At 40.9% G+C, this 15,481-nt stretch overlaps 2 protein-coding genes across 2 annotated transcripts; both read right to left on the bottom strand.

Moving 5' to 3' along the window:
- On the bottom strand, positions 1–8,402 carry tgfb5 (transforming growth factor, beta 5). The gene is made up of 7 exons (XM_038699933.1): positions 6,641–8,402; positions 5,476–5,639; positions 4,618–4,750; positions 4,401–4,511; positions 1,965–2,145; positions 1,398–1,551; positions 1–440 (listed from the first exon to the last, which is right to left on the bottom strand). Exons 1-7 carry the CDS (start codon positions 6,999–7,001, stop codon positions 282–284), a joined length of 1,263 nt encoding a protein of 420 aa, XP_038555861.1. The 5' UTR covers positions 7,002–8,402; the 3' UTR covers positions 1–281.
- A 1,647-nt stretch (positions 8,403–10,049) lies between these two features.
- Positions 10,050–15,274, bottom strand: trmt112 (tRNA methyltransferase subunit 11-2). The gene is made up of 4 exons (XM_038699934.1): positions 15,077–15,274; positions 13,960–14,061; positions 11,935–12,027; positions 10,050–10,465 (listed from the first exon to the last, which is right to left on the bottom strand). Exons 1-4 carry the CDS (start codon positions 15,149–15,151, stop codon positions 10,364–10,366), a joined length of 372 nt encoding a protein of 123 aa, XP_038555862.1. The 5' UTR covers positions 15,152–15,274; the 3' UTR covers positions 10,050–10,363.
- Positions 15,275–15,481: the final 207 nt, after the last annotated feature.

The following is a 15,481-nucleotide window of genomic DNA, read 5'->3' as shown; positions in this document are numbered from 1 at the left end:
TTTAATTTCCAAGTACAGGTTTAATACAGCTATGTCATATTTACAGTGTCCTATATCGAACGGAAAGTTCCAGAGAGAGAAACATTTCATGACTGTAAAGAGCAAAATCCTGATATGAGTCAGGAAGCGTAAAAATATAACGTCTCAAAAGTCTGCTGAAGGTGAAGGTTAATGAACAACCGTTTCATCTGTCCTCTCATCTGTATTTTCCCCCTGAACGAAGCAGTGTGTAGGTCCTGTCATCATTCTCCTCTTTGCCTCCCTCACCTCTTCCTGTGAACTCAGCGGCACTTGCAGGATTTGACGACCATGTTGGAGAGTTGCTCAACGCGTGGCGTGCGGCCTATGAAGTACATAATGGTGAGGGGCTCCAGGTCCTGAGGAACACAGCAGGGCGAGGCGGAGGCCTCAGGGTTCAGCTTGTTGTACAGAGGCAGGATCTGAAAACATAAAGGAGTATTATTTACCTTATTTACTAAAATGTCTCATCAAACTACACCTGCACAACCCTAATGAAGCAGATTAAGAAGAGAAACTAACTTTGGTTTCTGTGTAATAAGTCATACATATTTAATCTTGTATAGAAATACTGAAAAGTTTTCAGGGGCTTTTAAATATAACGTGTTTCCACATTTCTCTGTCAAATACTTGAACGTGTACAACAAAAATTTCTCATTGCTGCAAATATCACAATAAAGGATATGCAGGAAGAAAAGGGAGGATCAGAAGTCCAGTAGGAGTCAGCATGGCTTCAGGCCAAGACTATATGTTCAGAATCAGCCTACTGCGAGGTGACGGCCCATTTATGACGCTGGGGTTAACCAATCCTAGCTAACTATGGTGTTTAGCCGCCACAAACACTTTCAGCTCATTTAAGGTCAAATGAGCCGTTTCTGTACATTGAATTCAGGCTGAAAGTTGAGTGTTTTACTACAAAGACTTGAGAGGAATTACTTACATTTCAGAAGTTTTTTGACTCGAGCAACTGTTATAACTGATCAATCACAGATGATTTTAGTTATATAATTTGTCTCTCTTTGAGAAATCTGACACCTAGGGCTGGGAAATTTTCATACTAATGTTAATACAATATTTGAGATTTGGTAACAAGACCAAAACAATACTTTATTAGATACCTTACGTAACACCCCCCCATCCCCTTTTTTATGCAAAAGCAAAACTTCTCAAATGTTGATAGTTGACTAAACATGAGCAGCCATATTTTATATATTTATTAAAATAGTGACAAAATTGTGATTTGCATCAGGGCTGTCTGATCAAAGAATAATTAAACATGGAACAAGCATTTGGCGCTTCACAGTTTTCAATACTTTGTGCTACAGACCATTGAGACTCATACTTCATCTTACAGAAGTAGTTGACCCTGACTAACTCACCATGTTATAGTGGTTGTTGGCACTCCAGATGTAAGGACAGTTGCCGGCACAGAAGTTGGCTTTGTAACCCTTGGGCTCATGGATCCACTTCCAGTTGAGGTCGCGCCTGAAGTCTATGTAGAGCGAGCGCAGGCAGCAGCCCTGGTCTGAGCCGCTGAGACACATCATACACAGAGAAATATTTCAACTCACATACTGCTTCTTAAGGTCTGGGACAAGGGCCCAAAGCTGGGTCATGGGAAAATGACAACGGGTCACCATTGAAGAACCAGCCATCACAAGGTAATGACTATGCAAGGCTGCCAGAGTTTTCCCCTGCAGCGTGAGGTAGTCTAAATAAAACGCTGCACGCCTGTTGGCCTGCAGTCTAAACACAGGGTCAATATTGTTAGTTTTGCCACACAATAGTCTGCAAAGTGAGTTTTGGGTCAGGAGGAAAATAAACTGAAATCCACCGCCCACCACAACTAGATTTCAGAATCATAAAACTAAAAGTCCTGGAAGAATGTCAGTGCTGTCAGTCAGTCTCACATAACGGCACACACATGTGGCTGGTTGGCGGCCTACCGGGAGCAGGTTGTGGTGTCTGTGGCGGCCGCCCTCTTCTTACGGTTCTTCTTGGCCGGGTTGTCCACTCTGTCACTGGGCAGCACGGTGAGGATGAGGTGTGGCGTCTTGGTGCTGAAATCTGCCTGGCCTTTAACCGGACCGGGCTTTCTTATCTGACGAAGCTTCTCATCATCCACACCTACAGTATGGAAAGTCGTGCAGTGGTTAATGCAGTGGTTCTTGATCTGGGAGTCGAAACACCCAAGAGGTCGCAGGATAAACCTGAGCGGTCACACAAGACTTAACACCAAAAAGAAAATTTACACTGCAACATAAATAATGTTTCTTTTTTTGGACACTTCTCTAATGCTTTTTGTTTAAGTGTAAAAGATTGGGTAGTTTTACCTCTTCAAATATTCAAATGAAACAATCTCATAAGTTCAAATGCTCACAACTCATGATCTGTGACAAGGGTTTGTAAATAGATATTGCTTTGTTTTAAAGGGTCACAAGCCAATTAGGTTGGGAACTACTGAGTTACTGCCTTTGAGTTCAATTTGCCACAAAAATGTGGTAGTTCACCTACTGTTATAACCACACATTGACTGTTTCTGTTCATGAATTTCCTCTAATATGGCAATGTGTTTTTCTGATAAGGCAGTCGGATAGTTTTTCTTTTTTTTGCAATTTATGATTGTTGCTGATCAATCCAGTACATAGACAGAAATAAATACATGATACAGTTGTTTCTTAGACTAGCAAAGACATTCTGGGTCTTTGTGGCCTGTATAAGCACAAGAGCTCAAAACAAGCCCCTGCTTGTCTAACTTCAGTATCAAAAGTTGATATTTTTTCCAAGCAGTAAAAAAAGTGACTTGGCTCGGCTGAGTGTAAATCCGGAGAGAAGTGCTGTGAATTGGGGCCTAAATGAAGCAACGCAGACAGTCTAACATTCAACAGATTCACAGTGTGATGAAGAACAGTTTCTTCATTATTCCTGCATGATAGTTTTTAAATGATTCATGAATCATTTTGGAGGCGCCTCACAGAGGAGTCTCCACTTTCTGTTCACATTTTGTAACCTGCAGGATTATTGCCGTGCTGATAAATCTCCTTCAAGTGCTTTTAATGCCCCCACTAAGCCATTTACAACCAACCTCTGAGATTTGTCATCTCTGTGGCCACTGGGATAAAACGGAGGATTTAAGTTTAACTCAATGTTTTTCATCAAGTCTTTGGCACACTGGGTGTCACGTTTGTTTATGTATTGTATATGTGTTAGCTCAACAGCTAATTTTCACATGAAGATACAATGCAACTAATGTTCATCCACAAACAACCAACATCTACAGAAACTCACTGCAGACTTAGTAAAGCTTAAAACCCTCATAATCAGGCTGAATCTAAAATCCCTGAATGTCTCTATCCAGGACATGACACAGTTAGTCTGCAGCAGCAGGTAAAAATCCCATTTTTTCTGTAAGAGGTGTGAAAATGTCTTCTCAGTCAAAATATAAATACAGCTTAAAGGGGCAATGTGTAAGATATGGTCATTTTAGTTAGTTAAGCAACTAACATCAACAGAAAGTAAAAAAGTAACAGTTCTGGCATTGTGTTGAGTTCTATACATTGTTTACTGAAGTTAGCATGCTAACCAGCTATTTCCAGCCCATCCTGTGTTGTAATACAGTTTCGATAGTACAGCTCAGGCCCTCTGTAGTTTCAGCTGGGAGATGTGTGCAGCTAGGTCACTAAGTACACAAGCTCTCTTAGATTTTTTTAGTCTAATAAACAAAATGTCAAGAAAGGAAATATTCTAACACCTATTTTCCTCATTAAACAGACAAATACAACCCAACACTTTCTGAATTCCAGTCTCTCTCTTTTACGAATTAATTGCCCTGTTAACTCATCGTAAAACACACTTCACTCAAACTCGGGGGGAAAACAAAACTCACCAAAACAGTCTCGGTTAGACTTTCCACTGTTTCAACAATCACCATCTCTGGTTTGGTCAAGATAAACCCTTATTTTGCTGAGTGAGACGCTATAATATTTTGGCTCTACACGCTGTCTGATGACCAACCTGTCCCTGCCTGAATCTGCCACGTCTCTGACTCCATCGACCCTGGAGTTAAAGTCCTGGTTGGAGCGGTTTAATCCCCTCAGTACTGTATTCCCTGTCTGCTAAGTTAGCTGCACATCTAATTGAGTTAACTGGCTAATGACAGTATGCGGCAGCTATGACCTTATATGTGATACGCTGAGTATGAATTTGACAGGTGGCGACTAGCCTCAATTCTTACACACTGCACCTTTAAGGTTCATTGTCGCAGAGGGGTTAATCTGAGCCTTAGAAAGCTGCTCTAGTCGTCCACTCTGCACGCACATATGCAAGAACCAAAACCTGGCAAAGCGTGATAAGCCGTGAAAGCAACAAGAACTACAACAAACCTGCAAAGAGAGCCTCCAGCTCCTCACTTTTGTTGGGAACAATGTTGTTGGTGGATGGGACGAAGGTGCAGCAGGGACAGTGGACGCCCAACTTCAGGCCAAGATTATTCTCTGAAAAGTAGGAGACACAGAAGGACATTCATTAAGATAAATTAATAACTTATTAAGATGATCTTCATAAACACTGTAAAATGGCTTTGCTGGTGCTGAAGCTGACCTGGATCTGACACCCAGTCCTTGATGGTTTCGGTGACCTCAACCGAGATCCAGGCTCCCTTCGCCTTTGGCTGAACGGTGCGGGAGTCAATATAACGTTGGGTGGAGGTGCTCTCTTCATCTGGCCTCAGCAGCTGACACACACACATAGAGACAAGCCAAATTTTAGCATAGTCTGTCAGGACAGTTTCCACTATGATAAAGGGGGGCAGCGAGTTCATTGCCTTTTTATATCACTCATGAACGGCATGGAGCATAACAACTGTGTGTCATAACAAAAAATAATAATCTGCAAACCTTTCATCAGGCGGGTAAATCATGTTAACTCACTTTCCTGGGGCTGACATTTTTCTGTAAGAGGTGTAAAAGATCTCCCTCAAGCCAAAATATAAATTTAACTTAACTGGGGAAGATCCCTCCATCCCTCCATCCATCGTCAACCGCTTATCCTGCGTACAGGGTCACGGGGACTGGGGAAGATTTAGTGTCATAATAGTCTTATTGGCCTGATGCCCAAAATCCTGAAGGGAGAAATCTACACAAAATACAGATTTAAATGGTCTTCTTGGAAACACCTTATACATCATAAACAATATTTCTCTTTTGTTGGCTTCTTTTATAATAGAAGGGGACAAAAGGAGCCTGAAGTGACTTGAAAGACACATGGATTGAGTGTCTCTAATTGTCTGGGAAAAAGGGTTTTAATTCGATGTTAAGGTTTAAAAAGACCCAGCAATGTCATTGTCTCTCACTGTTATAACTAATTACATGCTGTTGCTTCAGCTGCCGTCAAAGTGATAAAAAGATGCATTGTGTTTTATGGTTGAGCTGCATCCCTCCATGTCGTACGGCTGCGTACCTGATAGATCTCCACTCTCTGCTCAGAGGCCCGGGCCTGCGGGTTAGGAGCTCTGAAGATCCTGAACTCAGCCTTGACCAGGGTGCTGTTCGTCAGGTCCACTCCGCTGACATCGAAGTGGACGACTCTGTAGTGGAGGTCGGGAACTACTGGCTGAACCGCATCTGGATGAAAAAACAGAGCGTAAAGGATGACTAATGATCCAACAACATCTCATGCCTTCTTTCACAATGTTGTATTTATACTATTGGTTAAAACAGCGCTGTGATGCATTGTCTCGGACATAATTACTGCTGATGAGTGTCTTGAAACTAAATTATAGGCTTGGGTATAGTGAGTAAATGTGTCTGGTCCTATGTTTAATATATGTGTAATTGTTAATGGGTTTTCCTGTATGAAACATCACCTCCCAACTAGACAGTTGTGTAATTATATACCATTCAGCACTATTAAACTTAAAATCTCTAAAATAAGGTCCATCTAGATCTAGTTTTGTTTCTTTGTGTGAGAGCTGCCTGCGACCAACCACAGCCAGTTTGTCACTGTAAAGATGCTCTGAAGGCATCAGAGAATCGAGCACCTTGCTCAAGGGTACATCTACAGAGGCTTCCTCATTTTCCTATTGCTTCCATTTTACGGGCAACAGTAACTCCCAGAAGTGTCCTTGATTAAAAAGGCAATGGGCAATATTTCAGTATATGTATTTATCTGTGCAAATACTGTAATTAAGTGAAATTTAGGCACTGGTACTTTACCTTTACGCTTCTCTATTTTAGATGGAAATATTGTAACTTTTACTCCATTTATGGTATCGGACAGCTCCAGATATTAGAACCATTGCAGACAAAACAATTTTCACTCACTACTAGTTCTGTTTATTTCTTCTCCTAATACTCCTGTACTATTATTTTGTTACATTTTGAATGCAGGACTTGTACTTGTAAAATACTTTCTACTTGTTTTACATATTGATACTTTTACCAAATCTGATTTGAATGTGGAATAAGTGACTCATTTAAAGGAGTCACAAGTGAAAAAGGTTGGGAACCATTGTCTATATTATTTAATGTGGATCATTTCTAGTAGGATCTTCTTGGACCCCTCTGGCCCCCCTTCAGTGACCACGGACCACACAGAGAATCCCTGTCACACATCATGGACTCACTTGTATCACTGCGGGGGGGCAGCATGTCAATCCTCTGCACCTCTTTGGCATAATAGTCCTCCTCGCTACTCTCGCGCTCGCACGCGGACTCGGCCAGTCGCGCGCGCTCCTTCAGCAGCTCCCGCGTACTGTTGTAGAGCAGCACGACCTCCGGGGGCACAGAGCCAGAAGGCGGGTCCTCGTCCTCGTCCGGCGGGCTGCGGATGCGAAGCTTGCTGAGGATCTGTCCGCGGACCGCCTCGATGCGCCGGGACTTCTGCTTGTCCAGGTTGATGGACTGGCACGTGTTGAACCCCTCCACCAGCAACACACCGGAGAAGCGGAGCAGCAGCAGCAGCAGCGCGAGGCGGGGGAGCCACATTGTCCGGTGAGGACACGGAGGGACAGAGAGACTCTCTGAACGGCCAAAACAATAATGGTCACTGTGGTGCAAGTTACTGCAACTAAAGCGAGGTCTCAAAGCATGAAGAAATATGTGCGTAAACTGGTTTAAAATTTAGCACCAGAGTCTCCAAAACCTCGAATAACATAAACGACAAAAACATCCAGGATCCAGTTCTACAAGTTATTTTGGTCAAAACCACTTTCTGTGGAAAAAGAAAACCACATCTGCTGACTTTACATTTATTCTGCTATGGTAATTATATAACAATGTTCATACATGCGCCTGCATATTTTAACACCAGACGCACAAAGACGCATTGTCATTTATTCTAAAATGAAGGTACTAAATCCTAAAGGAACTACTTTTTATAGACAAAAAGCAGATCAGTAGTAGTACTAGAAAAGCTGCTTCTGTTCGCTAAGTGATATCACACTACAACCAAACTCCACTGTAAAAACCTCAAATTTAGTGATTTGAAATTTGGCAGACGCCTCGACTCTAATCCGTCGCGCTCAAAAACGCCGGGGTTGCACTGTGCCGGTGAGTGCGCGGTTTCACGTGCAAAGGTGAGGATATTTAACGGTAGCCTATAACCGAGAAGTTAGAGTTTTATCCGTCTCCGTTATCCGTCTGCCCATCCTCGGATAATTCAACAGCTTTCAGGAGAGAAATAAGCTACTCATCCTAAGAGCTCAGCCCATGTCGCAAATCCTCCGAACAAAAACCTGAGCTGCTCACTTCATCGGAAGCGGCGTGGGTCCCGTGCTTTAACCTCCGAAAGACCCATCTGTGGAGTAAAAAAATGGTCCATACCCGCTTTCAGAAAATCTAGTTACAGTTTAAAAAAACCTCACTGAGATCCTCCCATTCCCTGTTATAGGTAAACAGAGCGCAGCCTGCACTAAAACGTAGGACCTGTTGATTTATGTCGGAAAACCGTGGTGGGTCTGTTAATCCCCCTCATATAAACATCAAAACACGGAAAAAGTCAGACGACATAAAAAGACATGACGCAGAAGAATATATGAAAGAACTCCTTGTGCTGTGAATTAAAAAAAACAGGAAACTGTACAGTAAATTACAGATCCCGGGTTTAAATGAGCTCCAGCCTGATGTCTGCTGGGCTGAAAGCTCTGCTGAAAACACTTAAATCTGCTGCATGATGTGACTCCATTATTCTGCAGATCCTCTGTGAGAAATGCACAGAGCCCCAGACAGAAAGAGGTGGAGGAGGGAGGGACTGGATGTGAGAGAGGTGGTGGTGGTGGGGCGGGTTGCCACCAAAGTCAAGGGAGTGTGTGATTATGTAGGCAAGAGCCATCTTCCTCCAACCAGAGTAGGCGGGCGAACGCGCGCGCGCGCGCGCGCACACACACACACACACACACACACACAGCAATTTCTTCTCTCCACAAAAATGCTTGCTCCACCTTCTCTCCGCAGGTAAACATCCCCTGTGGACATATCAGGCATAAAGGAATAGTTGGGACATTTTGAAAAATATGCTTAATTACTTTCTTATTGAGAATTAGATGAGAAGATTGATAATTTATCCCTCTCACAGTAAATATGAAGCTATCTTAGAGCCAGCAGTCAATTAGCGAAGCTTAGCATAAACACTGGGAACAGGGGGAAACTGCTAGCATTGCCCTGTCCAAAGGTAACTAAATCCACCTCTAAAGCTCACCAATTAACATTTTAAATCTAGTTTGTAAAGAGGAGTTATGCTGTTGCCTGACACCAGTTGAGACATTTACATTTACTTTGGCAGACACTATTCTCCAAAGTGTCTTACATATGAGGGACAACATACAAGCATCAATAAAGCATCAATATAGTAAGAGATCTAAGTAAGAGCAGCAATAAATACTAGTAAGAGCTATGTGAGTGTATGGCATCAATGGGTTAAATATATTAGGAAAGAAGTAAGAGTTAACTCCAGACACCAGGAAGTTAGTGGTTCCAGCCAAGAAATAGTCCGGCACATATCTCTCCATGAAGCATAGAATTGTCGTTTTTACGCTGATTAAACAAATAAGATATGACATGTTAATTATCGGGCTTTGTTGGTGCTGGTAGGTGGATTTTGTTACCTTTGGACGGAGCCATGGCTAGCTGTTTCCAGTGTTTCTGCTAAGCTAACAAACGGTCAACTTTAGCTTGACATTTACATGACAACCAAAAAGCCAAGAAGCAATTTCCCAAAATGTCAAACTCAGCTTATCCTAATTTCAATAAATCATCCACAGCCCATCCCTTTTTATCTTTATCTTTTCCTAGTTTCCAATCTAGGCCCTTTCTTTCCCCTCTGTTCCTCTTCGGTCTCATTGTTAATTACAGCTCAGAACTTGGAGAGGACTGTTAATCTGTCAGGGGTGGCTTTTATTGCTGCTCTGCTGCCATCCCATTATACCGTTATTATAGTTGCGGGTGCAGGCCTGTAATTGCTGTAAGTAGAAGGGAAAGGTAGGAGAGACTTAGGCTGCCTTGAGGCTTCTGGTCAGGGCCCCCCCCCCCCCCTCCTTCATCATCCATCCTGGCAAGGTTTCTAAAAATGATAACACCGCCTGTGAACAGTCTCCTGTTCCAACTTGAATGGTGCTGTACCATTTTCAACAGCCACAAACTATTAAAAGTACACTTCATTTGTCTATGTGGACCTCAGCTCTCTATCTCTTCAGACACAAGATCAGACACACTGTGGGGCATCAGATCAGAGCAGCCCGCCCAGGTGGGGTGTTTTTTTTGTGTGTGTGTGTGTGTGTGTGTGTGTGTGCACGCTTTAATGTATGGCATAAAAGGAAAATAGAGACTTCCTCAAAAACAAATTCTAGCCTGCCTGCTTTTTTTGCCTCTTTTCCTCAAAGCCAAATATAGACAAGCCACTGCCACGTCATCTGGCCCTCAGCACTTTCTTAAACCCTGACAGAGGGCGAGATGGGGTTCAGAGCCTGCCTTTCATTCATGGAGCCTCATGTCTGTAATATAAGTGAATCCTATATTTTCCACAAAAACCTAAAACAATTTTGGGTCGTCATGGAAATCAGGACCGCTTTATTGAAAAAAGAAAGAGCCCAAAAAGTTACAAAAATAAATACAGATAAAACCACAGGGGGTTACTCTCGGGGAACACTTCCATCTGTTATTCTTCAAATCTTTTTTCCACCACTGGCAGCATCGGCCATTTAATGTCATAACTACAGACAACCAAACAGCATGGCCTATTTTCTCATGGCATACACTTAAACCAGTCCAGCCTCTCTTCTCTCTGAATACCCACAGTCCCATCTGAGTGACAATTTGGGGGTGAGGTTGTGTATGAGAAACACTGGTGCCATCTACACCTCATCTTCGCTCAGCAGCATGTTGGGGATTCCTCTGGAGATCGGGAACTCTCGTCCTGATTCAGGGCACTGCAGAGAGCCCTCTATCACCTCCACCTGCAACACAACCCAGAGCAGACTGGGGGTTAGGGCTGAATAATTAATCGAAATCGCAACATGGCCAGCTGCAATTTTCAATTTTTAATATTTGTTGGTGATGTGAGTGTCAAAATCTTTTCAAATTAAATATTGTTGTGCTGCAGAGATGTGCTGGCCTATGCATCATATTCTAAAGACTTATGAAAACTCCTTTTGTTTGGTATAGATCCCTGCAGAAATCATAATTCATTTTAATATATTTTTCAATGAAAATGAGATTAATGATGTAAAAATTATCACCCCCCTTGTTTCACAAATCGTATCGCAATTGCAATATCGGTCAAAATAACTACACTTATTTTGTCAAAACCGTTCAGCCTTACTGGAGGTATGGGGCCACTACTAGATGTCATGCAGAGCACACTACATCGCCAAAAGTATATGGCCACCACTGCTGCCATACTTTTGATTTGGGTGCTGGTTTGTATGGTTTGGCCTCCATCTTAATGCTAAAGCATACAATGTTTTAGACCAGTGGTTCTTAACCCCTGGACATTCGGTCCAGTATTGTTGCTGCAGTCGGCAGCAACAAAACTGGGCTGCGACGTAATCCTTGGGGGTAATTGCGCCCTGTCAAAGTATACATCCACAAAAGTACATGTTTTTGTCACTGACAGGCTCAGATTGTTATTATACAACATTTTGGAAAGGATCCGTACAGAGACAAGAGTAAGATCCTTTTTGTTTAACCAGAAACAGTCACTATATCGATCTCATTGATAAAAACTCTAATTTTTTCAGTCAAAAAACTGAATGGACACGGTGCAGTTATGAAAAACAAGACACTGTGCAGGAAACTACCACATGAAAGTGTTGTTGCTAATTACTGTTTCCTGTAATAGAAACAGGATGTCACATTGTATCTTTCCATGTTACTGTAAGAGAATGAATTGTGCAAACCAAGGCAGTCTTTCCTAAGTGTTAAAAATGGCTGCAGGCTTGTGACAACCTGTTGGTTTGAAAGAAAATAACAAATTAAAGAGCAAAAACAACAATATATTTTTTCCCCCAAAACAAGATCTTTGTAACCACAAAGAAAAGAACTAGAATGATTAGTCTAACGTTATTAATTAGTTAGTCGATCGATAGACAATTATTTGGATAATCATTAAATGTTTTAAGTCATTCAAAACATTCTCTGTTTTCAGCTTCTTCAATATGAATATATTCTGTTTTCCCTGTTTTATATGATTGTAAACTAAAAATCTTTGGGTTTTGGGCTGTTGGTCACAACAACACCAAAGCCTCTGTGAAAATGTGATGGGCATTTTTCGCTATTATAAAAGACCAAAAGATTAATCAATTAATTGAGAAAGCAATCGGCATGTTATTAACAGAAATACAACTACATACTGTAGTAATAGATACCATTAGAGTAAAAACAAAACACCCACCAGTGCTAACAGGAATGACTGTGAGCTCCTTACCTCTAATAGCACTCTGTGCACTTTCTTCAGGAACTCTTCGTCTTTCTCGTATTCTGGCACCAGCTCACCCGGCAGGTCTTGTCGATGACCCAGCTATAGAAGGAAGAGAGACAATAACAAGTGTTCAAACTGGGCAGTGGACGTTACTGGGACACAAAACAAAACAAAACGCTGACACAATAACCAGCACTAGAGCCCGACCAATAAATCGATATGAGGTAATTGCAGTTAAATTGGTATTAGTGTTTATATCTGCCGATAAATGACAATTAAAAAAGAAACGGAGAGACGGACCCTTCAGTCATGTTCAGAGTGTTGTCATTACATAGTCTGTCCACCGGAGTAGTATTTATAACAATAAAAAAAGTTTATTTTTAAACTGTGAGGTCTCATAACGACACATAACAAATGTTAGGGATGATCTTTGTTTATGTGTTTCTGAAAAGAATGAGAAAAAAAAAAAGAATATTCTGCGATTTATATCGGGATATCGGATTTTAAATTCCTCAAATATCAACTCTACTGCATACTGGGAGGTAAATTCCTAGTAGTACATTTTGTTAACCATCTGTAACTGTTGTGGAAAATTGTGGTATTCCTGGCGAGGGATTGAGCGAATAATTGATTTACAACAAACCGTTGTCTTTGAAGAATTTATTAATAAAAGAGAATAAACACAGAAGTACTGCAACACAAATCAGCTGGACCAGAGGTTCAGTAGGACAGTCACTAACAATGGCCTAGAGCAAAGGGATGCATAATCATTTGCACAGTCTTGGTTTCTATGTTTTGGGGAACAAAGATCCTATCCTTGCCTTGACTGGTCCCAGTCAAGCCCACCCCCTTACATATCTACGCCAATCAAACACAAGAAACCTGAAATGAACATAAACAACAACGAATGAACGCCCCTAATCCGTGTGTTACACGATTTTAGATAACTTGTTACAGCAGGGACCAATTTATGTGTGACACACAAAAAAAACCAACACTGATCCACTGTTAGCTACAGTCAAAAACTTATTATAGAGAGCCTAAGTCACTCGCTTCTGCTTCCGGCCCACGGGACCCTATTTCAGGAAAATAATGTACGGTAGTCAATGGCAAGAGACAACTTATCTTTTTATCCTGTTAGAATTGAGCCCTGAATTACACATATAATGTTGGTCAATTTAAATATAATTTTGCAAGTCTTTGCTATTGGCCGAACATTCAGTGCATCCCTAAATAAACCCCAAACTCTTTATTGTAATTTGTAGATATGATAGCCACAGGAGAGTTCTTTCCAAAATTCAAATTGATGCATTGTTCCAAATCTAAAGAATATCCTTAAGTATATTGGCAGATATCTAACAGATTATAAATTTTCATACATGTCTCTGTCTCTCTTGCAATGATTTGTACTACGCGTCGTGTACAAAAAGTTCAAGACAATTCAACTTCGGCAGCTGGTGGGCATGCGCATGAGGAGACCACTTCACCTCACTAAAACAGGGACACTTGCTACTGAACATAGACTGTTTATGCTGTTCCCTGATAAAAGAAAAATGTTTCTGCTGCTGATACCTGTTCAGAAAAAATATGTTAACCTGTTGCTCAGAAAGTGCCTGTTATGATGTTATGATCGTGGCTCTGGACTCTAACTTCTTTTAACAAGCTATATAAATAGCTTTGGTTTTATATTTGATTTGATTACATTAATGTTTAAGTTGAGATTTACAAGAAATATTTTATTGCTATGGTGTAAAGGGAAAACTACTTGTAAAAAAGCACCTTATTTGTTTAAAGTGTTTGCAAACCACATGTTATTGCATTTTTGTGTATATAGCAGTACATTTAAATTAAAAGTGCGCAATACACTACTTTAGAATTCATTATTAAATTTTGAGCATAACAATGTGATTAATCACGTTAATCGCAGAAAATCATGCTATTAATTGCGATTAAAAACTTTAATCATTGCCCAGCACTACCTATAATCTATCTTCTGACAGTCTGGACAGACTCTGGTACAGTCTGACTCACCCCCTCTGCAGCCTGGACCAGAGCGCTCCACTCCAGTTTGGGGATCATCCTGCTGACAAACTGAGGGTTGAATTCCACCTCATTCATCTTCACCTCAGTTGCCTGCATAAAGAAATAGCAGGAGGAAACAACACAGTCTATTAGTGTGGACATTCCTACACTAAGTCCTTGCCAACACATTATGACTGGGTTCAAAAATCACTACCTCTGCCACTTGTTTCCATAGACATAAGACATCTAATAGTTGAAGTTGAAGAGTCTACAGTGAATTACAGCAGCAACAATTAATTGATTAGTTGTCTACTATTTATTTATTGGCCAACTATTTTGACTAGTCTGAGTAATTTTAGAAAAAAAGTAAAAATTCTCTGATTTCAACTTCTTAAATATTAATATTTTCTGTTTTTTTCTTCCTCTGACAGCAAACTGAATATCTCTGGGTTGTGGACAAAACACGACATTTGAGGATGACATGTTGGACTTTAGGAAACAGTGATTGACCCTTTTCACCATTTTCATTTTATAGACCAAACAACTAATCGATTACTAGATAAAATAAATCGACAATGAAAATACTGTTAGTTGCAGCCCTACAGTGAAGTGACTTTTTTGAGACAATATTATTCATCACGGATATGTGGAGTAAAGTGTCACACGTGTAATTTACACATCTATCAAATTCAAAGCATTGTCTTTTAGGATGTTTAGTAAAAACTGTAGCGTACGTAGGTTTTCTCATTCCATTGTGAGACGTTTTGAGCGCATTTGTGTGTCACATTCTTCATTCAGAAACTCGAATCAAAATGGCAAGAGTGTAAACATATTGCACTACGTAGCAAATAGTGTGTTAGTTTGAACGCAGAAGTTTCAAAATATAACGTTACATGATATTAATTCAAATTATATTTTGTGTGGCCAATAGCACAGCAAGATAGGTTTCTTTCCTGTCGCTAGCTTGCTGACATCTAGTTAGTTAGCTAGTTGTAAGATAATCTCTTCCAAACAAACAACATGTTCAAAGCTACAAGAGATATTTGGTATCGGTTAGCTCCCCACATAAAGCACAGGACTGTATGATGCTGTAAGTCAGTTAGCTTTAGCTTTGATGCTAGTTTACCTTGATGAGCAGCGGGTATCCTTTGGTGACTCCCTTCACGTGAGACGTCAACATGTTGTGCGTTAACAGCTTCATGTTTAGGGACGCTGAAAAGTCAGAGTAAACTGTATCTGGTTCAATGTAGACAGGTAATTACAAGCACTCGTCTGCATGTAAATCAGACGTTTACATGTGGACCGGAAGTACCCCTGTTGCATCCGCTAAAAAGTTCCCCGACACTTTTTCTCCACTACCGTTGGTTTTCTGCTTAAAGCCCAAATTTAGCTTGTTTAAATATCGATATTTATCTTTCTATTAGTCCCCTTTAACGCAACCCACTCTGTAAAAGAAAATCATCAAACATTAAAGTCCTTATCGGCTAAAATGTCTCTGGTATTATTTTACTTTAGTTACACTCCACCACTA

This window comes from Micropterus salmoides, unplaced genomic scaffold (genome assembly GCF_014851395.1).
Source record: "Micropterus salmoides isolate LMB-PRFRI ecotype aquatic unplaced genomic scaffold, ASM1485139v1 Ms_hic_scaffold_5, whole genome shotgun sequence".
NCBI classification, from domain to species: Eukaryota; Metazoa; Chordata; class Actinopteri; order Centrarchiformes; family Centrarchidae; genus Micropterus; species Micropterus salmoides.
Note: the sequence above shows the minus strand (reverse complement) of the source record. Positions and strands in the feature narration are given on the sequence as shown.